The sequence below is a fragment of the Ascidia mentula genome, chromosome 8 (genome assembly GCF_947561715.1).
Source record: "Ascidia mentula chromosome 8, kaAscMent1.1, whole genome shotgun sequence".
NCBI lineage: Eukaryota > Metazoa > Chordata > Ascidiacea > Phlebobranchia > Ascidiidae > Ascidia > Ascidia mentula.
In genome coordinates this window covers 11,351,616-11,373,514 of record NC_138573.1, presented here as the reverse complement: position 1 = coordinate 11,373,514, position 21,899 = coordinate 11,351,616, and the positions used below count along the sequence as shown (strand labels likewise).

Genomic DNA, 21,899 nt, shown 5'->3' with positions numbered 1-21,899 from the left:
TAATTTCACATCGACGTTTTTTAATAATCCGTAAATATTCGCATTTTTCTCATTTCGATGATATTTTAAAGACCGCCACGGCCTTAAGCTAAGGAAGAACGAGAACAGAGAACTCACTAGGCGAAGAGGCCCAAGTTACGCGCACACTGTAAGAAAAATCGTGAGGAGAAGGCTGCATCGAGTGCTTACGCGTGCTTCCCAACCAATGGGTCGCGAAGCTATTTCAGGTGGGTCGCGAAGCATTTCTAAATGCTACAGTTTTCTATTAGATCACGAAATTATTGCATTATAATGATTTTTAATCGTTTGGTCATATCTCATTGTGGGTCGCACAATAAAACTTGCATTAAAAGTGGGTCGCGAACTGAAAAAGGTTGGGAAGCACTGATCTAAGGTATGTGTTGTCGTTTGTTTTTGCGCTAATTAAAATTCGTAAAGGCAGTTCTCGGCAGATGTTTTTAATAGTCTTAGGAGTCAGATTAACGGCGTGTGTTCTTTCTGCAAACCCGGTACCTGGAGACCCAATTGGGATTTATTCCCACAAGTCTGATAATAAATTGGGTTTAAATTGTTTGCCAATTAATTCTGCAAAGAGACAGTTTAAAGGGACGTTCAGCAATTGTTAGCTATTTTCGGCCTTGCAATTTTGGTTCCTATGGGTAACCATCTCAATCTTTATACTTAAAGCACTTTTGCGTTGCCAGACTAAGGTATTGTTAGATTACGTCTGATCACGAGGAGTTGCTATAAGGAAGTTATGGTGTCGGTATGGGATAAGGGTTGGAATGAGGCGACTTCGCCATTAATATTGGTCAATAAAAACTTACGATCGGAGAAGTATTGAACATTCAGAGTTTATATATAAATATCGATTCCGGGTTAATATGGAAAATTCACCTACAACACCTTTAATCAGAAAAGCTTTTTGCATTTATTAAATCTTATGTTATAAAATGTTGAGAAACGTGGAAATGTTTCATGCCATCGCATGAAGGCAGGATCGCCCCATTGCACAGGTCCTCACTTGGTAATCAAAGCACTCGTATTTAACGCTTAAAAAACTTTTGCGTTGTCGGATTACGGTGTTACGTAAATGCGAAGGTCGTCTGACAGGTTGTGCTCTTGCGCACCAGGGTTTCTTGACCACATTGGTGCTCATAGTGAGTGTAGCAACACGCATGTTTTCCTACTTAATCCTTCACACATTTGGAACACAGACGAACCGAAGGCTGCAGGCGGTGTTAGGCTTTCCGGCAGAACTCGCACAAGTTCGTTATCATTCTCTGTCATTTTACTTTGTCAACCAACTAGTCTTGGTCACTTAACTAAGAACTGGCACGCGGTAGAAGTTACACCCTCAGTCACTAACGCGCTTGAAACATGTTAAAGTTACGCCGCCTGACATTGCAAACGTGTCTTTCAATTAAATAAATAAGTCTGCTCTCGGAGTCGAATTTAGCATAACAGCAAGAGCACGCAAGCAGACTTTAGCTTCAGCATATCAGCCGACCGAATTCACTTGGTACGCTGCAGGGGGTAGTAACTTTTCGTGCAAAATAAAAATGTTTGCCGATAAATCTTGTCATATATTTTTACAATCTGTTTCCTGATATATTCAACTAAGATTGGCTATCAGCGGGGTGTCAAACTGTCGTGTTTCTAAGGATTGAAGTAAAAGATTTGGGTGAATAAAATTGCCACAAACTTTCTTAGGAATAAATGTTTATATTTATAGAACTTTTGCTAAAAGCAAAACGGAAGTACTAGAAAAAATAACTGAAAACATTTCAATGGTGTCCGTTCTTATTAGGCTATATCGAATTTTGCATCCACGAAAAAGAATTCTTTTCGAAAAATAACTATTTTGAACCAACGGAACATCCAACTTTATTATTTTACTGCTCACACATTCTCACTTAAGAGTGCTTAAAATAACCATTCACGAAAAATAACATTAGATCGACATTTGGCTCTATAAAAACCTCCGTTCAATAAAAAAAACTTCCCTGATGACACGAAAGAAACATAAAAATTAGTAGAATTGAAGTAGAATTAAAAAAGAAAATAAAACCAAAGAACTGTTTGCCAACATTTCACAAAAACACGCCTTTGCGACCAACACCATCTAAAAATTTTTGTGCCCCTGGAATCGATTCTTGATCAAGGACGTCAATCGCATTTTCTAGTTCGTAATTCAAAGCACCCTGTAAACAAATTACACCTTCAGATACAGAAACAATGTAACTGTCTTTAATAATAGACAAACCCTCATGGAATCGCACTGAAACACAGCATGGTAGGTGGAGTTTCTATCAGCACGCAGGCATAGTTGCGGAAAAACGGAAATTTCCTTGGCAAGTTCCACAGCAGCATCTAGTGCTTAAACCACATCAAACGTTTATGCAGCATATGCTTTGAACAACACATCCGAAACGGAAATACCGCCAACAAAAGCATTGCACCAGTTGGCAATTGCCTTTTTGTTACAGAAAGTTTGATTCATGACTGGAACAATTAAGTTTTACAGCAACATGCAAGAAATTTACTAACATTTTTCTGTGTTGCCTTTTGGTCCAGGTTTACCTGGCGAACTACAATTTGCATGTTTTTAGCGTTTCTGCAAAGTGTGCACATATTGCTTACTAAAAGGTAGTATGTTTTGCATGTTAATTGTGGGATGCTTGTCTTGGAAGTCAAACAGTTTCCAATTTGTGTGCATAGGCCTCTCACAGGAGAGGAACATATTTCTATATTGTTCAGCCTTGTTAAATATTAAAACTAACCTTTTCCATCATCAGTTACTCTGTTTGCTATTCCCATTAATTTTGCCTCATCTGTGTCCAGTAAACGTCCTGTTAAAATTAAATCAAGGGCATTTGACAGCCCAACAATAGCTGGCAATCGGACCTGTGAAAATATTAGGTTAATGTTAAAGAAATCATAAATTATTACAATAATTTTTACCGTTCCACCATCAATTAAGGGTACCCCAAAGCGTCTGTTGAGCATACCAACTTGTGCTGATTTCTCAAATACTCTGAGATCACACAGTAAAGCAAGTTCAAGGCCGCCTGCAACTGCATATCCATTTACTGCAGCAATTACTGGCTTACATATATGCAAATGTGTAGGCCCCTGTAAAAACAACATATGCCAAACAATATCAAATAAGTTTCAAAACACCTGCTAATAAAGTTTTCAGCCTGATAAATGTTAAATTTTTATTTTAGTCAAACGTAAACCATAGTGTAAACTTTCATTGAGCATGCAGGTAATACAATTCTGCAACACCCTTCTGTATTTTCATGCCAAATAACATACAAACAATTTGTAAACGAAAGATTATCAAACAGCCTTACCTCCAAAGTAAGTTGGATATGATTACTAGGCTGTACATGAAAACCAAATTATTATATTGTGAAAAAAACATTTTAATTGTTTTTTTTTCCAAAATTTATTTATTTTCGACACAATACTTTCTGTATCATAAACAAACATTTTACCATCGCTTCAAACACCCTGATATGTCTTTTGGTTTCTGCACTTGAAAGTGTTCTGCTGGTTGCAAGTTCTTTTAGGTCAAATCCGGCGCAAAAATGTTCTCCTTTAAGTAATTAAAATCATTTATAAATCCACTGTTTTTTTATAAAACTACAAATTTATTGATAAATCACAATAAGGTCAGGTTCTTAAGAAAATAGAGAAATATTGTACTCCATAGTTTTATAATATATCTTGCTAAATACATAATGTGTGACAAATTTCTTTTAGTTACCAATTCCATGAAGCACTGCTACATTACTCTGTGTGTCGCCCTCAAAAGCTTGAAAGGCAACAGTCAGCTGTCGAGCCATGTCTTGATTCACTGCATTTCTGGAGTTTGGGCGATTCAGGCCAATCAACGTCACTTTACCACGTTTGTCTATTGTTACTGGGTCTATAGCAGGTTCTGTATAATTGCCGCAGCATAAATTTCAGGCAGATTTTGCAAAAAAGTAAAAATCAATGGCAAACGTCATTTTTGAGACTCTAGTTGCTAAATAATCGCTTCAGCTGCCATCCCTGGGAAATTATATCCTTGAACTATGATATAATGATGGGAAATTATAAAAAAAAATTGAAATAGCATCCATAACATTTGTTTATATTTTTTATCATACATTTTGCACGTAAACACTCATACACAAAAGACAAAAATGGTTTAGGTCAGAATAAAAAAAGCATCATCATACAAAGGAAAAATGCAAATCTACTGTTAGAACTTGTCTTACACTGTTGAATCTTTCATGTAAATTTATTTTTCCGTTTCGTTTTATCAATTCAGTTTTATTCGTCTGACAATAGCATTTGTAGTTTGTTTACATTATATCATTTAACTTATCAGCCACCATATTAACACACCTGCTGATTCTGCGTCAATCGTGAGATGCCGAACAAGCCATGGCCGTTTTGATAAATCTTGCTTGAAATTGAAACCACGCCTTTGAAAGCCTGGCAAGGATCGTCTACACACTAAGCGAACTACGGCACCTTCCATGAGTCGAGGAAAACAATTGCGGTAATAATTTTAAACAACAAAACCTCGCACATGCACGTCAAACACACCAAGCTAACCATTAGGGAAGTCCCCGTAGCGCAACAAACATAGATTTGGTTTGCTGGGCAAACCTTTCGCATCACAAGCAAAGCAAATTTATTTCAAAACAGAATGTGCGATCTTGTTCTCACAAACAATAGTAGCAGCGATTGAGCAAACAAGAATATAATTTTCTTTAGGGGTTGCTTGTGTTTTGCACCACTGCCACCTTGAAATTTAAGTTCACAATAGCAAACTCTGGTTCTTTTGCATTTTTGCCGTTTAATTTTTTTCTTTTCCCATAGCATATTGTCCAAGGAATACCCGGACTCTAGTTGAAACATATGAAACAAATTTTATCTAAACTAAAAGAGAGAACGGTAAAATAAGACTTACTCAGCGAACTTCACCCAGCAAATACGTTTTGCAAGTAACTTGCTGCGCAACGTTTTGCATGCAACTTGCTGCGCAACATTTTTGACTGTTTATTACGCCATCTCTATAACGATCACAAAATGTCCTTTATTCAAAAGCAAAAAAGCAAAAAAAGATAGGCATATCTTAACAATATGTCTTTTACTGCGAAAAGTGTGTCGGTCGTAGTTGCACTATAGGTATAACACCAGGTTTCGTCAATCTTCCCATTGTTGCAATAACGTTTGAAAGGCCCCTCTTGTGAAATTACTGTGAATCCACTATTTGAATATTATACGTTTTGCAATAATGGAGTTTGCATAAACAATAAAACAAACTGGAGAAAAGGGCATTTTGACCTTATAATCGACAATCATTAAATAAACATGTCGGAAAATGATCACAAAAAATGGCAAAAACTGTGGCTGCTGCCAAAACCACCGAATTCCAAACAAGTCGTTCTGACGAGCTCGAAAGCACTAAAAACAGATTTATGTTTATATTTTAGCTTATATGGTGAACCAGGAGATGTTCACTTACTGTATTTAAAAATACTAATGTGCTTTCCAGATGGAACAAGTATTTCTACTTTTCCATCCCCATCCCCATCTATTGCATATGGAATTCCTGCCGACGTTGCAGATGAGTGTATCTGTAAAAGCAAAGAAGCGCGATTGAAAACACTTAAAGTACCTATATCGTATACAAGATAAAGATTTTTAAAAAACACAGTACGATGGCTTATTGTTCGATTTGTTTGTTTAAGCTGCATTTAAACTCACAGAGGAACAGCGAGGGTTAACTCACAGTTTGTATGTCGTAAGTCCAAATACGTGGACTCCAAGAGGTGGGCCTCAAAACATACACATCACCTTTGCTTGCACCTGATATCAAAATATGAGGCTTTTTCCTAAAAAGTAACTTTAGTTCAGTGTATAATTGTTTTTTTTTTTGAAAAACTGCTCAAATAAAAACAAGTTTGGCCATTTTTTTGAGAATAGCACACTGAGCATTATTAGAGAAAAATCAAATCAAAACGATATCTTTACAAATAACACATTGGAAGAGGACTAAAAGCTCCTGTCCAGCGAATCACAGAAAAACAAACACCATGGAAATTAATAGTGATTTTTCACTTTTTAAGTTGTTTTTGTTCATATAACTTATTGAAGCTTACGTCGCCTGACTCGAAGAACGTGGAACGTAAAACACTGAAGCAGGCCCAGGAAAAATTAGACCGTAGTTAGTGGCAGTCACAGGAAACTCGAATAACGTTCTTCTCCTCCAAGGCTTTTGGGGATCAAACCCACCTTTGGGTAATTGGAAAGACACAATCCGTCCTAATAACCAATGCCATGTAAAAATTGTTAGAAGATGTATAACGACATCACTAAATTTGTACGAAACCGACCATTAAGTTTATGTTGGTCCTACAACAACTATCCACACACAAATGTTTTCGTACCAGGAGTGTTGGCAAAAGCGGCAACAGATGTTAAAATTTCTGGAATTCCGTCATCATTTAAATCTACAATTTCAACGTTTACAAAAGAGTCGCTTAACAAATCAGGAGTTCCCCCAGCAATATCAACCGATCGGATTTGGGATGTTTGTGTCCAGTCATTATCAGGATCTGTATAATGTAGCATAGTAATGCGCTTTTGTAAAATAACAATATGAGAACGTACTTACCGTTGACCCAAAATGCGGTAAGGTGACCATTTCTCCGTCCAGCAACTATTATCAGCATTATTTTTTTCTTTGAATTAAGTCTTTTTACTCTCATTACGCGAAAATCGTTTCCTCCCACGTCTGTAACGTTGGATATAGGCTGGGGAGTCCAAGAACCTGATGCACTTCTGGGCTGCCTCAACCATATAAGCTTAGCGCCTGTCAGCAATGTTTATGCATCGTAAGTAAACAAAATGTACTTCTACTACAATTTAACTCACGATTAAAACTTCCTTGTATTGTTATACAATCCTTTTTTTTGTCCAAATCCATGTCAAACCATTCGACATGTGAAAAGCCGGCATGCTTTTGTTTGTATATCGACACAGGCTCTATGAATTGGTTCGTTCCATTTAAATACATGACACACAATATCCTAAAAAATATTAAGGTTTCCTACCCCAACGATCGGTGGTCATGTCGAGTAAATAGATATTTCCTTCGTTTGAAGTAAAACCAGATTCTTTTCCAAACATTCCGGTAGCAATCCACCAAACATACTTTGGTTGTTTGTCAATGGTAGCTTGAGGAAGGACACCAACACTGTTGGGATAACTTAAAATGTTTTCGTCTGTTACGATTTTGGTTTCTGACCGCATTTTCTGTGAACGAAATAGTTACTTTTTTGCTTCTCTCAGAACAACAGTTTAAATGTCCAACCTCAAACGTGCCATTGAAATGTTTGCCGACATCTGGTATGTACTTTATTTGGCTGGGATAATAGGACAACATGACCATGTCGTAGTGCGGAATATTCTTTGAGCTGAAAATCGGATTTTTCAGCAACTAAAACAAAACAACATGTAGGTAAAAACAACGTAAAATACGTTATTTATAATATTAAATTAGTGTATTTACCTGTACAGAGGTGGGATTCATTTCCAAGTGTTTCATTGTGTAAAGTTTCTTGGCAATGAAAGTAGCACGATTACTTGAACTTGGGTTATATTGATTGCTGATTTGAGCTTTCACAAAACTGAACAGACACAATAAAGAAGCAATGGGCATCAATTTCCTCATTGTATTCGTCTATATTAACCTGAAATACGTTTCTGTGTGAATAAACGATGATAAAACCTTGTACAACTGCTTCTACACTATTTGCTCCAACAACTTCTGAAGACCAACTTGTAATACAAGTCTTACGTGTTCACAGTGAAGGCGTATATCGCCTCAAGGCATATTCTAGCTTTGTTGAAAGTGATTAAAACAGACATGTCAGACCAGGTAATGTCCAGTCCTGTCCATGATTTTACATCAAAGCCATATTGAAAACTTTCATCAACATGAAGTCATGAACCCCGATTTCAAAATACAGACACAATGTATAATTATATGGTGCGTTAGTTACATAAACCCAGGTTTGTCATTTGTGGGTATTTTGCAAGTCTTTAATTGATTCTTCTGCTTATAAATTGTTCACATATAACAGTATATAACTTGTGACAATATTTGCGAGGCAAACTTAACAACCGGTGACTGAACAGCTTTCAGAGAAATTAAAGCGTATATATGTTAAACTGTGACACAAGCCATTAAGGGTAAAGTCAGAAACTTTAGGGTAAAAGCTGGTAAGGTTTTGCTAAACGGAACAATAGAACTTCAAAAAGTTAAGAAACATTGATTCTGCATAGTTAAACTCCAGTGAGATAAGCTCGAAAAGAATCAACGCGCGGATAGGGAAATGGGCAGCAAGATTTTGTACTACACAACCGGTATTAAACTGCAAAAACCCAATACAAACACACATAACATAAGTGGCCCAGCAGCAAAGCTTTTGCAAAACCTCATAACGAGGCGCCTTTCAAAACTCACAAGCTCTCATAGTAGCAATTTATGTAAACTTCGGTTTAAGACTCCACTTAACTGCTGAAAGCTACTAGAAGGGCAAAATCGTGTTGTGCAATAATCAATTTTGACGAAAGTTTCAAAGACAAAAAAAAAGCTTTATCGCGACCCGACACATTTTTCTGGAATTCACATTGACGTGATTCGCATTTGGACTCTCAACGTATGTTTCGTCTTTAAGCGAACATTTTATCAGTAGGAGATCACACCACTACAAACTCGTGAACCACCACAAACAAAGTCATTGTATACGGGGTGGTTGTAAGGATGCGCCTTTCAAATAAAGATTAATAATACTATGGCAAATCTTAAACGGCTGCAGAAAAAGTGCACTGTTGTGTCAAAATTTCGGAACCACAACACAATCGGCTGACCGCCTTTGTACGAACTATGACGTTTGGACCCAAGCCATAGATGAGAGGAGACAAAAATTCAGGGAGGGGGAAAAACAAATTGTTTGTGATTTTCGGGTTTCCTTTTTTTGTCCTGATAATTATGTATTAGTTTTCGTTGGGTCGGGACGACTCTTGCCCCATTATCGAAAGCAACACTCAGGGATGTGATTTTTTGGTGTGCCTGATAAACTACGGGCCCAGTATTCGATGCGCGCAACGCTATCTTTTGTGTCGGATCCCCTTTCAAGCGTGCCCGATTTTGGCCAATCTGGCCAGAAGACGCTGTGCTTGTCTAGTGGCTCGGAGTTTTTGATTTTGATATTTAGTTGACCACAGCAGCTTGTATTGTTGGACAATTTAAGGCCTTTGTCTTTTCTGTTTTTTAAAAACTAATGATGATTTTTTTTAGCGAAACTTGTATTTACGAAATAAATGTTGATTTAACACAATATTAAGAAATTGGTTGTTTGTACATACGATTGGTCACAAAAAAACGGCTGCAAAAGTTCTTCAGTTTACAAACAAAGAGGATGGGTCTAAACTTCGAGCAAAAACCATTATACGTAACAATACCATAAAAACATTATGTAAAATTCTCTAGTGCGGAACATTCCGCACTCATGCGTAGTAGTTTTAGCACATACATTATGCACGTGTTGCTCAAACAGCTGAGTTGACACACCCACAACACTGTGCTGAGGTGCTGCCGACGTTGCTTTGTTTGCTTTGTATTCCAGAAAGATGTTCTAGGCTAATACATACACACACATCAAATGTAATGTTTGTAACTTTTTGCGATAATACCGTGGGTTACCTGTCAGCTTAAAACAGCACTTTAACACAGATGATTCATGTATAAAGTAGAAAGGCAAGAAACGAAACTTCCTGTTTAGCTTTATGAATGATGTACAGCACTACTGTTGTTCCTTAATCATTTTTTTTACTTTTCCAGTTGATTTTAGTAGAAAGGTGTGATCTGGTGCCGAGAAATCTACATGGAAGAGTTTAAATTTCCAAAGGTGCTTTGTTAGTTTATGTAACCAAACAACCCAATCACCATTGATAGCTGAAAGTTTTTCTCGTGTTTTGTCGACAATTGCCCTTGTACTCTCAACAACTTGAATGTTCATTCATTCCAGAATACTTCGCATTTTAAGGGCCTATTTACAAATCCATGAATATCATGGTTCCGACTTCGCGTCAATGGGCCTGACGTTACAATGCTGCAGTTAAAAATGTAATGGTTTAGATATAGAAGTTATTTAACAAAACGCTTGTAAAGTAGCGGTAATTCCTTCGTTTGGCTAGCACAGAAGCGTCGAAGATCATAAACGCCTGGCTCCAAAAGTGAAAATTTAGGCAAAGATCGAGAACTCATCGCCGCAGTAAAAGCGCACTTCTATTCCAAATATCTGCCTAAGGTGCTGGTTGCCGTTAATTTCCGTAATTTGTCCTTGGCCAAACGTAAATTGTCGTTTCTACTGCTTATATTTCTCAACAATATTTCTGTGACTAAACGTAAAATTTTCCACGAAAAGGATTTACATTTTGGGCTATTCTTTACCTGCTGCACCGTGACGTCAGACTGATGATGACACAAAATCAAAACCAAAAAATAATCGTTTTATTTCTTTAACAGGCAGAACTTCATTGCCACTTGGATGGAAGTTTTCGACTGACAACCGTTATTGACTTGGCAAAGTAAGGTTTATCGTGAACCATGATGTAGGCCACACTCATAAATACTATCTTGTTGTGGCATGATCTGCACCGTAAATAGACCAATTTAGAAGTATGGTGGTACGTTCCCAGTAAATTCACATATTTTACGTCCGATTGTAAAATCTTTGTGCTCGTTATTCAGAGAAAGTATTTTGATTGCAATTTCTTTTCTTTCAGAAAACGGAGTATTTGGTTGCCTTCATACGATGAAGACACTTTAAAAATGTCATGCTCGTTGAACCGCTGTTCTGATCTATACCATTACCTCAAGCCGTTTGCGATATTTTCTCCAGTGTTTTGGTAAACTTGCACATTTAAATTTTGTTTAATATTAGCGTCTTTGAACTATTTTCAAGTGGAGATACGGATGCAATAAAAAGAATTACATATGAGGCGATAGAGGACAAGTCAAAAAATGGAGTCGCCTACCTTGAACTTCGTTTTTCTCCGCACTTGCTTGCCAACAGTGCTGTAGAGCCGTTGCTCTTTTCAAAAGATGGGTAAATTGTATTTAATAGTTTGTAATAAATTCATGCTGACGTGAAAGTTTACTTTATTTTGTTAGAGGTGACGTCACGCCTCGTGATGTGGTGGATGCCGTATGTTCCGCAACGTCTGATGCTTCGGCAAAGTTTGATATCGAAGTACGTCTGATACTGTGTACCATTTCGCAATTCCCAGGTACTTAACGTGTTTCTAAATATACCTTTCTTTATCAGTATATAAACTTATACGTTGATTAAATACAGACTTTTTCCCTCAGAATGGTCAATGGAAACTGCAAAATTGTGTGTTGAATTCCGATCGATGGGTGTGGTAGCAATCGACATAGCGGGGGAAGACACAGTGCCAGGAGATTTGTTTGATCAACGACACAAAGATGCCTTCCATGTACTAAAAGTTATATTATAACTTGTGTTTTTAGGCTGCTAGTGAAAGAAAATAACGCCTCAAATTGTCATGTAGTTTTGCAAACGCAACAAAATAAAAAGAACATGTCACGCCGGAGAAAATGGATCTGCCGAAGAAGTTGAAAGGGTAAATCACTAGAAAAAATTGACAGTTTTGGTTAACAATCTATCCTCATATTGATTATTGAAAATTTACTGCAAAACCAAAACTATTGAACAAGACTAAATAATGTTTAGCATAAGCAGATGCAAAAATAAATTTTTCTGAACAATTTATTGCAGATGCAAAAATAACCTTTCAGTTTACTTTGTGGTTAGGCAATAAATTTATTGGATGCCCAAAGAATTGGCCATGGATATCACGTTGTTGATAATGATTCTATTTATGCTGAGGCAAAGGCAAAGCAAGTTCACTTCGAAGTATGTCCTCGTTCAAGTTATCTCACAGCATCTGTTAGTCCAGATTTAACAAAACATCCTGCGATAAGGTAACTAACTAATAAGTAATGGAGTGTATCAGATTTGACAATTGAATTTTACTTCCAAAATCAAATGTGTTTTCTGTTATTTTTTCTAGCATCGCATCTCGTGTGCATACTGTATGTATGTAAATGCGAAACAAATCTTTACCAAGCAATAAATACATTTCAGGTTCATGAGAGACAAAGTTAACTTTTCATTAAGCACTGATGATCCTGGTGTTCAGATGACCACAATTTTTGACGAGTATGAAATTGCAAAGAAATCTTTTGGATTTTCACTGAAAGATATTCAATCTCTGGTAAATTCTTCATTTGCTTTTAAAACATGCTTAATTACCGGGATGGGTATTTACTATATCCAGGGTATTTTATCAGCATTTCCAACTCTTGAAGGGGATTGAGCTTACATCGTCACCCACAGTGCGGCCACACTTGTTATCAGGTTGTTTACAATATGTATTTTGTGTTTCAGAATATCCTGGCTTTGAAATCTTCCTTTGCGGAAGAACCTGTAAAGATTAGGATGATAGAAAAATTTGAAAGGGCTTACGAAAGCTTCAACTTACTTTAAATGCTCTATCTTTAATTTCCTTGGTGTGTAATATTGCCAATTTGTGTTTTTAATTAGAATGTTAGGTAATGGTGTCGGTGACATTCCAAATAATAAATAGGCTATCGCTGCATGTGAAGAAATATCGCTGCTTTATCGTCCACCCCGGTGTAACAGTTGCGAATTATGCAATTATTGATTTGGAAAAGCGAAATTGGAACATAACGCACCGCTCATTGTAAGTGAAGACAAAGGCTTATGAACTGTCTCGCTATTGTGGTTTTAATTTCTTTTTTTGTGCGTTGTGTCTGGATAGGGCTTGTGTATCGTTGTTGCTTAGCGCTTATATTAGTTGCCCCCCTTACCCCTACACATTTGCTCTTCTAACCGAACATACTTCAAGTGTTTTATAGTTATAGTTTTGTCGCAAATCTTACTTAAGCCCGCTGTTTATAAAACGCCTGAGGCCTCCCTTTAAGGACTGTCCATAGTAATAATTGTGTGCCAACTTCCGCATAATGTCAGTAGTGCAGGTGTTTAAATCAAAGCAACTGTATGTTGTGTCCACATCAGGTACCAGACAATAAAAGTTGTGAAAATCTAAAAGCTAAATTTTATCGCTCGTGTCTTTACTAGAAGACAGGTGCTGTCGGTTGCCAGGCGTTTGATAGTTGTTGTAACAAGATTTTTGTGGTATGTTCGTAATTTCACTAACATGGTGTGAAACGGAAGAAAGTCGTTTGAAGTGTGCCGCATCACGCGTGCTTAAGCGACAAGCCGGAAAACAGCCAACTATAAGTTTGAGAAGCCATTCATTACCTTTACTAATTGTCAATTCTAGAATTTCTGCGTGTCGTGTCGCAACAAGTTATTACGTGGATTTGCGCACCTTTGACGACATGTCGGCCATACATAAGCTAATTAAACTGCCAACTACTGAAGTGCTTCTGCAAGCTTATGATTAATGTCTTATAATGCGGACTTGCTCCCATAAGTAATTGAAATTTAATTAGCTCTCTTTGACTCCTTAGAACTGCTAATACATTTTTGCGAAAAATAATGTGAAGTTGGGATTTCCTGGAAGATAATTCTACTGCATAGTGATCGTGATATGCCCCTGCTCGAATAAGCTCATGCTTACGTTGCAAATTTTGGCAATATTTTGAGATTTGTTTTAATTATGGCTGAAATTACCTATAAAAGCAAACATTAATCAACAAATTGCAGCTTTTTCGCATGATTATGTCAATACACGAAAATATAACCCTATAATGCGTGAGAATGCGTCCATTAAAGAATCGTTAACGTGGCAAAATGACGTACGGTTTTGTTTAAACCCATATGTAAGTTAAATAATAAATTTCAAAATATTATAAAAGCTTGTGTCAAAATGCTTTTATTTTTTTGAAAACATGTTTCGCTTTAAAGGTTTTATAATGTTTTGAAATTGACTTTCCATTTGTGTCACGCAAACGAGGTGTTGCTGAAATAGCTTGATTTCGTGACGAAAATAATTCCATTGCTAAATGGTGAAATCGTTTGATGTAAATGATTGGCCTTAGGGAATTCTAAAGGTGATGCTGAAAATATATTTCTCGGGCACAACGTAACAAAAAAATGAATGATAATTTACGTAACTGCTATAAATTCCCCCAAAACGTTTTCTCCTGACATGCTGAAAACGTCAAACGGAAATTTGTTTCCTAAACCCCTGTTAAAAAAGTTTTACCTTTTTGGTAGTTTTATCTTCTTTTGTATTTACATTACAATGTTACCTTTTTGGTACATTTCTTGAGAAGGACACATTATAACTGTACGAATAGGTTGTCATCATATGATAACTGCCTTTAGATTTACAAAGCGCAGTTTCACTGGGCCAATTTTTTCCCATGATTACTCAATTGCCTGCAGCAATATAACACAGTCTTGCTCGAAGTTCCGCTCATTCACACGCGCATATATATACATATATAATTGAGCAGGTTGGAGCTAAACGCAGTCAGATGACGCTTCTGTCGCTGTGTGAATGTTAATCAAAGAACAATTGATCAAGTGTTTGTGGTCAAATAAAGTTCAAATTGAACAACTTAGTTGTAGTTAGTAGTTGAATTGTATATTTGAACTAAGCCAGAAAAAATTCATAAACCAGAATTTGTATTTTAAGGTATGATATTGCGAAACCAACATGATTATCGATAAGCAGTGGGAAGTATCAATAAGTATGTTGGCATATTTAGTGACTACATTTTGCTTGCTGATCGATTTAAGCAGTGCATTACAAATTCCTTCAAGGGAATTTAACTCAAATTTGGCCCACCCCACAATCAGATCCACAAGCATTTCACAAAATGGTAAGTTTATACGTAAAAGTGATACTTCAAAACATACTCTACACAGTGATACCTAACTTAATTTAATAAGCTACTTGTTCAGCACTTTAATTGATGTGGTGTTTGATGTAAATGCAACTGGCGTTCCTTATCTACTTCTAATCAATTAGGTACTTATAATATGGACGTTGCAGATAACAAATACATCTGAAAGTTGCTACTCCTAAATGTTTGAAAAAACACATTTCGTATTAGGCTAAAATATGTCAAACTTTGAAATGAGAAATATTCCTTTTTAAATTTTAACAGGTTCTCTTTTCATGTTAAATTGCAAAGTTATGACCGCTTGGCACATTTCCCTACCGAATGGTTACATTTATTTGTACTGTATGTGGAATGAACATCACGTGAATGATGTTGCTTTAAATCTTTTGCTCCAAAACCATGGTATATCAAGCTTGGAAGGGCGCCAAGTTTGGGTAAATTGTTTTGCAATGTATTGTTTAGCTACAGATTTATAACTGCTTGTTTTAGAATCAAAGCATGCGCATTCTTAAAAGAGATGGATTTTTGTCAGTTTGTGCATTGAAGTGTCGCAACGGCATTCCGTATGCAAGGTTTAATATGTTTGAAGGAACACAAATTCTCGAACCAAAAGCCGTAAACCTTGGATGTCACGATTGGCAAAATCTAAAGTGCAAAGGTATAATTACATAAACTACATCCTGTTTGGTGGTGCTTAATATTTTCAATTGCTAAATTTTGTTTTAGATTCTTGTCCAGATGACATATCAGAAGTCCCCAACGGCAATATCATTTGTACTGATGGCTCGTTTTCTGGCTCTACTTGCAAGTTAGCGTGTCATGCAAAATATAAAGCGGTTGGCGCCGACGAAAAGTTGTGCAATCCGGTAACTAGGAAATGGCAACCAAGGGGACCGTTTTCTTGCAAAGGTTAGAAACATATTTAACTGCTTCGGGTTAACACTAATTTGTCTGGAAGCATTTGGTCGTTAAAGTAGTTCAAGAAAATAGATTTGCGGGCAGGAATTTTTATTCAACAAAGACTGCTTTTTGTCATGACTAAAAAAAACATACATTTATGGTGATTTTTTGCAGCTGCTAAAATTCAAGCATGCAACCGATTGGCACCCGTTCTTAACGGAAGACTCCAGTGTAGCAAAGGCAATCAGCTTCTGTCACGATGTACTCTTAAGTGCAACAGTGGTTTTTTCCACATTGGCTCGATGATTCAGTGGTGTCTTCCTGATGCCAATTCCCATATGGTGTGGTACTACTCCCCAAACAACTTGACAAAAAAAAAAACTACCACTACTGGTGCTAGGGTTCAGTGCAAATGTAAGTTTTAGGATAAAGATTTTCAAAATATTACACATAATTTGCGTCGGAATACCTGTGACTCGGTCCCCTTCAAAATGCTAATGTAGTGTCCTTCACTTCATGTAACTTAGGTGTGAATTTATTTTTTAAGCTGTTAAAATTATCTCCGGCACCAAGCCAAATTCAAGCATTCAGTACCAACTAAACACATCGCCTGAAGTTGGAAGTGAGGACAAAGAGAATAAGAGAGGAGACGTCTTTAATGGTAAAACTCACTAAAATTACTCAATCAAAATATTTGGGCTGATTTTACTTCTTTTATAGCAACCACAGAAGTAAAACGATTAGAAATCTGCGGCGTTGCGCCTGAAAATCGAGTTGATTGCGGTTTCATTTACAGAGATTCTTGCCTCTCCAATTCCTGTTGCTGGGATTCGACACAGGTAAAAAAACTAAAAGACTTTTGTATCAAAGACGCTTGAATTTATTATCAATTATGTCAAAAAAATTGGTTTGAGCTTAAATGTTTCTACAAGATAAATTATTTACATATATGTTGTTTGGTCATTCGTCACAGCATTTTTTATATCTCAATTTCATGTTAACAACTTGTTACTAATGAGTTTCGTTGCTTTCCAATAATTTGTTATCTTACATGTTGTCATTAAAATATTATGAACATACTTCACCTCGAATTGCATGATTTGTTTTTCAAATGAATAAACATATTTTAATGGTTTAATAACAGTTTTACTGTGTTTAGATGGATGTACCTTGGTGCTTTAAAAGATCTGCAAACCCTGCAAACCAAGCAGCAAAGGTGGGTATACATATATATATCGTATCCCTGTAGGGTGTAAGATGAAACATTCCGAAGATAATTTTCTTGTTATTTTTTTAATCTCACACTCACGCTTTGCGCCGGCGGATTTTTTGTTTGTTTCATTATATGCCGGCGTGTGGGGGTACGCTCGGATCATTGAAACAAACAAAGAATCCGCCGGCGCAAAGCGTGAGTGTGGACCCGGCCTAAGCTGGCATTGATTTAGTTACATTTATTGTCAACTACAAGTGTAAACAAAAGGATCGAAACACAATATAAAATTCTTTCTCATATAAGGAGTGTTAAAAGTTTTCCATTTCTTGGTGATTGTCAATGCAACATATTATACCGGTGACATACATGCGTATACCTCACTATTTTCAGTTTTTATGTTAATAAATAATAACATTCAATTTTAGCAATCAAGCAACACAAAACCCGCAACAACCAACAATCAATCCAAATCATCAAACTTTTATTCATCTCTAAGTTCTCCATCAGGTATTGTTACAAAGGGTTGTCAAATAATTACATCTCTACACGTTTTGTAAGAAAGTTTTTTTTTGCCGTTGAATTCATTTCTGTTTATTTCGGCCTTTCTGTTTATTTTATATTTTTCTATAGGTGGCTCAAACAACTTCGCATTTCGCCCACATCCGTTGCGGTCTTCGATTAAGTGCGGCTGTTCTACAGAAGAAGTGCCAAGGTGTCAAACTGTGAGTTACATTTCTTGTCAGCCCTCAACTTGCGAATAACGAGCTTATATTTCATAGGGTACTCGACGTGTATTTTGTGGACAGTCTGCTCAAGCTTCTGATTTCCCGTGGAACGCCTTGCTATACTTAGGGAACCAAATTTGTGGAGGAACACTAATTGCGGAAGAATATATCTTGACTGCGGGACATTGTATACCGTGAGTAAACTTCCCATCAAACTTGGTCAAATTCGAAACTATTTTTTCGAATGTGAAATAATGTTTATTCATTCAGATATAAATTCTCTTTCAGAAACTTTCAAGGGTCTGTGAAAAACCTTCGAAACAACTACGTATTCCTCGGATTAACCAACACAGCAAAACCGGGCAATACCACTCAAACAAGAAGCATGATTTCATATACCAAACATCCCAATTTCACGTATGTGTGACGTTTTGCTATAATTTTTTTTAAATAAATAAGAAATATTAATTCTAAACTTACTGATATTTTAGAGAAACAAACAGGGGACATGCAACCAATGATATCGCTATTATTAAACTGAATCGTCGCGCCCGAATATCAGACTCCGTCAAAACTTTATGTTTGCCGGGAAATAAACACGCACAAACGAATGACCAATGTTTCATTATGGGTTTTGGAAAGACAAGTAAGTTTTAATTTGTTACCCCAACATTTTTCAATTTGTTTACAGAGGTTTTAAACGATACAAAAAGATACATTCTCGTCAACTATATTTCCAATACCTTTCACAGACGCTTCGTCACGTGCGGCAAAGGTTTTTCAGGCAGCAAAAGTGCCCTTAATAACAGTATTAGCGTGTTTGAACTTTTACCCTTCCTATTTGGTTTCTGAGCAAAATATTTGCGCAGGCTCAGGTCAACCCAATACCCCTGACACTTGCAAGGTTGGTTTGATTTAAAAATGGTCATATGTATTGTGAACATGAACATTTTCTTTACATTTTAGGGTGATTCTGGTGGGTCATTGGCATGCAAACGTGGTACCGATGATTGTCCCTGGTTTTTGGCTGGGATAACATCCTTTGGTTTTTCGCCATGCGGACGAGCAGCACCTAGTGTTTATGTCAATGTGTATCACTACCAAGAATGGATTTACTCAACAATAGGCTCGATGATGCATGGCAGACCTGGGGGTTGACGATCTGTTTATTTTGTAAATGTTATTTATTTGCCTGTCATTGATGCCAAATTCTTCATTTTTGAGCCATATCGACAATTTTTAGTTGATTTAATATCAAGTATGCTTTTATACGTCATTTCATCTTTCCCCATAAATTCGATAAAAAAGCTTGAAAACATGTTGTTCACATAAACTATCACTTGTTTGTGTAAATCTGACTACCCGTCACACACTTCAAAAATGTCTGACAACAACTAATTAAAAGTTGGCTATATGTTTGCGATTATTTAATGAGTAAATTTTAATATGTTCGATTATAACGTTTAATTTGACTACGTTTTTATTGATCGCAGCCATAATTGTACTACCTAGCTCACTATGTATAACAGATGGCCTGACGTTTTTTAAGTATATTTTATAGCCATAAGTTTTCTTAATTTATGCATGCGCGACGAAATTGACTTTCAATCAAACGCACTGAAAATTTACAACCTCACATTTGCAAGAATTATATCTTTAGCAAACTTTTCCAATTGATTAGTAATATTTTCTTGTACCGTTACATTGTGGTCATTTAAACCACCCAGAACTAAATTAGTTTTGCAAAATGCTATGGAGAGTATTTTTTCTACATTTTTATTACAACACAACGACTTAAATCAAAATCAGCTATTGGTTTTATTTGTCATGTAATAAATCACAAATTTATTCGAGACAACTGAACACGTTGATAATGTAAGAAACACCAAAGAAAATTACCACATTGTTTAAATTGTTTTTTTTTAGTTTATTAAATGTTACTTAAAAACACAATGTGGATGATTTTGCGAATCATGATCGGAATTGATCAGTTTGAATATGCTCAACGACAGCCTTGCAATTTAATTCAGCTGTCCGTGGTTGCTCCACTTCATGTTATAACAAGTTTGCAATTTTCATCCCCATATTTGCTTTTGTTTTGGTCGAACAAACTGTTAAGCTTCTCGATATACAAACTCTGAAGATCAAATAATTCTTCACTGGTTGGGTTTGAGTTCTTTTCCACAAAGATTGGTTCTCCCACTGTAAAAATGTTAAAAACTAAAAGACGAAAGAACAGCATGTTGTCTTTGTCTAAGTATGTAAGCCAAGTTGCTTTTGACACTAAATATATGCCTTGCCTTTGCTATTCTGTTTTAATGTGAAATATAACTTAGTGTAAAAAACGCATATGTAGGGCCTATGTACTCATAGGCCTATGTTATTTTGCCAAATTGACAATTGAGTACTTTTGATGTTTCTTACGCTTGGGTTTAATATAATTCATTTACTTGCAACTAACCAACTGTATGAAGGCTTTTTCGATAAGGTAGTATGCCGTAGTTGTATTGAAAAAATCCTCTTGCATGAAACGATGGGAGGCAGAATGTCATGTACTTTAGCAAAAAATTTTGAAACTTGTGAGACAATGTTCCTGGCGTGTACTCAGCCTGTTCCCAAATGCTGTGGTCCCCAAAGGAGAGTACCGGCACAAGCGGCACTCTAAACAAGCGGGATTCCGTTATATGCAAACCAAGACGAGTTATGCTGATAAGCCTATATATAACGATTCAGGAAGTTATGAATTATTTACCCGTTTTTAAGGGCAACCTTCAAAAATCCAATTCTTGGTTTAAGAATTATTTTTATATCACCCGGGCGAGCAAGCAATGCTTCCGGGGCCCCACCTGTAGACGAAAAACAATTCAATAAGTCATATTTTCAAAAATATTGCAAATTTGCCTGGAATAACACAGCAGATATTTCCTCCACCTGGTTTGTTTATGAGAGTCTCTATACTCTTCTTGCTTGAAGAAATAAGTCCTTTAAATAAAACGTATTACATGTGTGCGTCCACATCAAAACGCTTTTAGGTATACTTTTACCTCCACTCATAATGTATTCGCGATAAAACGGAATGCGAAACCAAAAAGGAAGCATCGCCAAATAAGCTCTGAACCCTGGAAATACGCTATCGAAACCAGATCCGTTACATGTAAAGTGTATGAAAGGACTAACTGCTAAAACTCCATGGGGATGCACTCCAAATAAATAGTTAAGATTTGGATCCAATTCCACAGTTTTGTGCAACTGATAATTAAAAACAATAAAATAAACAAAGGAACCACGTCATCGAGGCATACTATTTGTAGGCTAATGATAAGCATTGCGACTAAACAAGCGTTGTAGCAAATTGCATTTTATCGATAACCACTTACCCTTGCAGGAAAATAATCGCTTTGATAAGCCCAAACACGCCAGCTCCTGAGCCAGTTGCTTCTTTTAGTTCCCCCATCTTCTTGGGAATTCCAGTCGTAAATATAGAATATGAAGTATAAGGGCACAAGATAAATCCAATAACTTGTAAACAACAGGATGTACAAACAAACAAATGTGCACAGTTGGCCTGAACAAAGTTGCAGGTGAAATGTCAAAATTTATGGAATCTACAAATCACTTACCAAGCAGCAAAAAGCAAAATAGAAAATGTGCAACAGCAAGTGTTTGCAACCTCCTCGCCAAAGGAATTCTAAACGGTGCAAAAGTAACCATTCTTTGCCGATATTTGCACAGCTTATCTGCAAAAAGATTAAAAGGTAGGCCTGAGTATTAGAAACATTAAATTCTGCTAGACCACCACTTAATTGACAATTTCGTAAAACTACTTAACATGTAGCATATATAACTAGGCCTACGATTTGCGAACAAGTACCACAGCTTATTGCAAACAAACTCTGAACGACTTGTTGAATATTAACCAGGAAATATCCAGCAGTCGGATGAATGCGAAGTTTGTCGTGGCATAACGTTGTCTGATATCATGACAATTTAGCAAAATAGCCTATCTTAAAACAATCTAACAATTTCGTGGTCATATTATTGCTTGTCACATTGCAAC

The 21,899-nt window shown here is 36.5% G+C and overlaps 5 protein-coding genes across 6 annotated transcripts; 2 read left to right on the top strand and 3 right to left on the bottom strand.

Annotated features, from left to right (window-relative positions):
• Window positions 1-1,903: 1,903 nt before the first annotated feature.
• LOC145912727 (putative enoyl-CoA hydratase) lies at window positions 1,904-4,589 on the bottom strand. 2 transcript variants are annotated; one of them, XM_083000296.1, is made up of 8 exons: window positions 4,402-4,589; window positions 3,776-3,949; window positions 3,504-3,604; window positions 3,360-3,389; window positions 2,965-3,135; window positions 2,784-2,907; window positions 2,267-2,379; window positions 1,904-2,204 (listed from the first exon to the last, which is right to left on the bottom strand). In XM_083000296.1, the coding sequence occupies exons 1-8, from the start codon at window positions 4,535-4,537 to the stop codon at window positions 2,094-2,096; spliced, it is 960 nt and encodes a 319-aa protein (XP_082856422.1). In that variant the 5' UTR covers window positions 4,538-4,589; the 3' UTR covers window positions 1,904-2,093. The 2 variants fall into 2 exon arrangements, with proteins under 2 accessions (XP_082856422.1, XP_082856421.1); XM_083000295.1 differs by lacking the exon at window positions 3,360-3,389.
• Window positions 4,590-5,064: 475 nt separating this feature from the next.
• On the bottom strand, window positions 5,065-7,767 carry LOC145911659 (uncharacterized). Its single transcript, XM_082999067.1, has 10 exons — window positions 7,580-7,767; window positions 7,382-7,507; window positions 7,122-7,323; window positions 6,943-7,053; window positions 6,683-6,880; window positions 6,456-6,623; window positions 6,168-6,330; window positions 5,798-5,900; window positions 5,531-5,642; window positions 5,065-5,469 (listed from the first exon to the last, which is right to left on the bottom strand). Exons 1-10 carry the CDS (start codon window positions 7,739-7,741, stop codon window positions 5,351-5,353), a joined length of 1,464 nt encoding a protein of 487 aa, XP_082855193.1. The 5' UTR covers window positions 7,742-7,767; the 3' UTR covers window positions 5,065-5,350.
• A 2,147-nt stretch (window positions 7,768-9,914) lies between these two features.
• Window positions 9,915-13,213, top strand: LOC145911275 (adenosine deaminase-like). The gene is made up of 10 exons (XM_082998563.1): window positions 9,915-9,983; window positions 10,604-10,665; window positions 10,864-10,986; window positions 11,043-11,186; window positions 11,252-11,367; window positions 11,450-11,577; window positions 11,653-11,724; window positions 11,916-12,085; window positions 12,249-12,378; window positions 12,552-13,213. The coding sequence occupies exons 1-10, from the start codon at window positions 9,960-9,962 to the stop codon at window positions 12,648-12,650; spliced, it is 1,068 nt and encodes a 355-aa protein (XP_082854689.1). The 5' UTR covers window positions 9,915-9,959; the 3' UTR covers window positions 12,651-13,213.
• A 1,601-nt stretch (window positions 13,214-14,814) lies between these two features.
• On the top strand, window positions 14,815-19,185 carry LOC145911949 (uncharacterized). The gene is made up of 15 exons (XM_082999378.1): window positions 14,815-14,980; window positions 15,269-15,438; window positions 15,494-15,662; window positions 15,731-15,913; window positions 16,079-16,318; window positions 16,452-16,565; window positions 16,625-16,743; window positions 17,064-17,120; window positions 17,543-17,624; window positions 17,748-17,839; window positions 17,897-18,036; window positions 18,131-18,259; window positions 18,334-18,488; window positions 18,595-18,746; window positions 18,809-19,185. The coding sequence occupies exons 1-15, from the start codon at window positions 14,815-14,817 to the stop codon at window positions 18,998-19,000; spliced, it is 2,160 nt and encodes a 719-aa protein (XP_082855504.1). The 3' UTR covers window positions 19,001-19,185.
• Window positions 19,186-19,892: 707 nt separating this feature from the next.
• On the bottom strand, window positions 19,893-21,553 carry LOC145911542 (2-acylglycerol O-acyltransferase 1-like). The gene is made up of 7 exons (XM_082998928.1): window positions 21,463-21,553; window positions 21,220-21,407; window positions 20,887-21,091; window positions 20,744-20,824; window positions 20,595-20,688; window positions 20,304-20,503; window positions 19,893-20,044 (listed from the first exon to the last, which is right to left on the bottom strand). The coding sequence occupies exons 1-7, from the start codon at window positions 21,551-21,553 to the stop codon at window positions 19,893-19,895; spliced, it is 1,011 nt and encodes a 336-aa protein (XP_082855054.1).
• Between the last annotated feature and the right edge of the window lie 346 nt (window positions 21,554-21,899).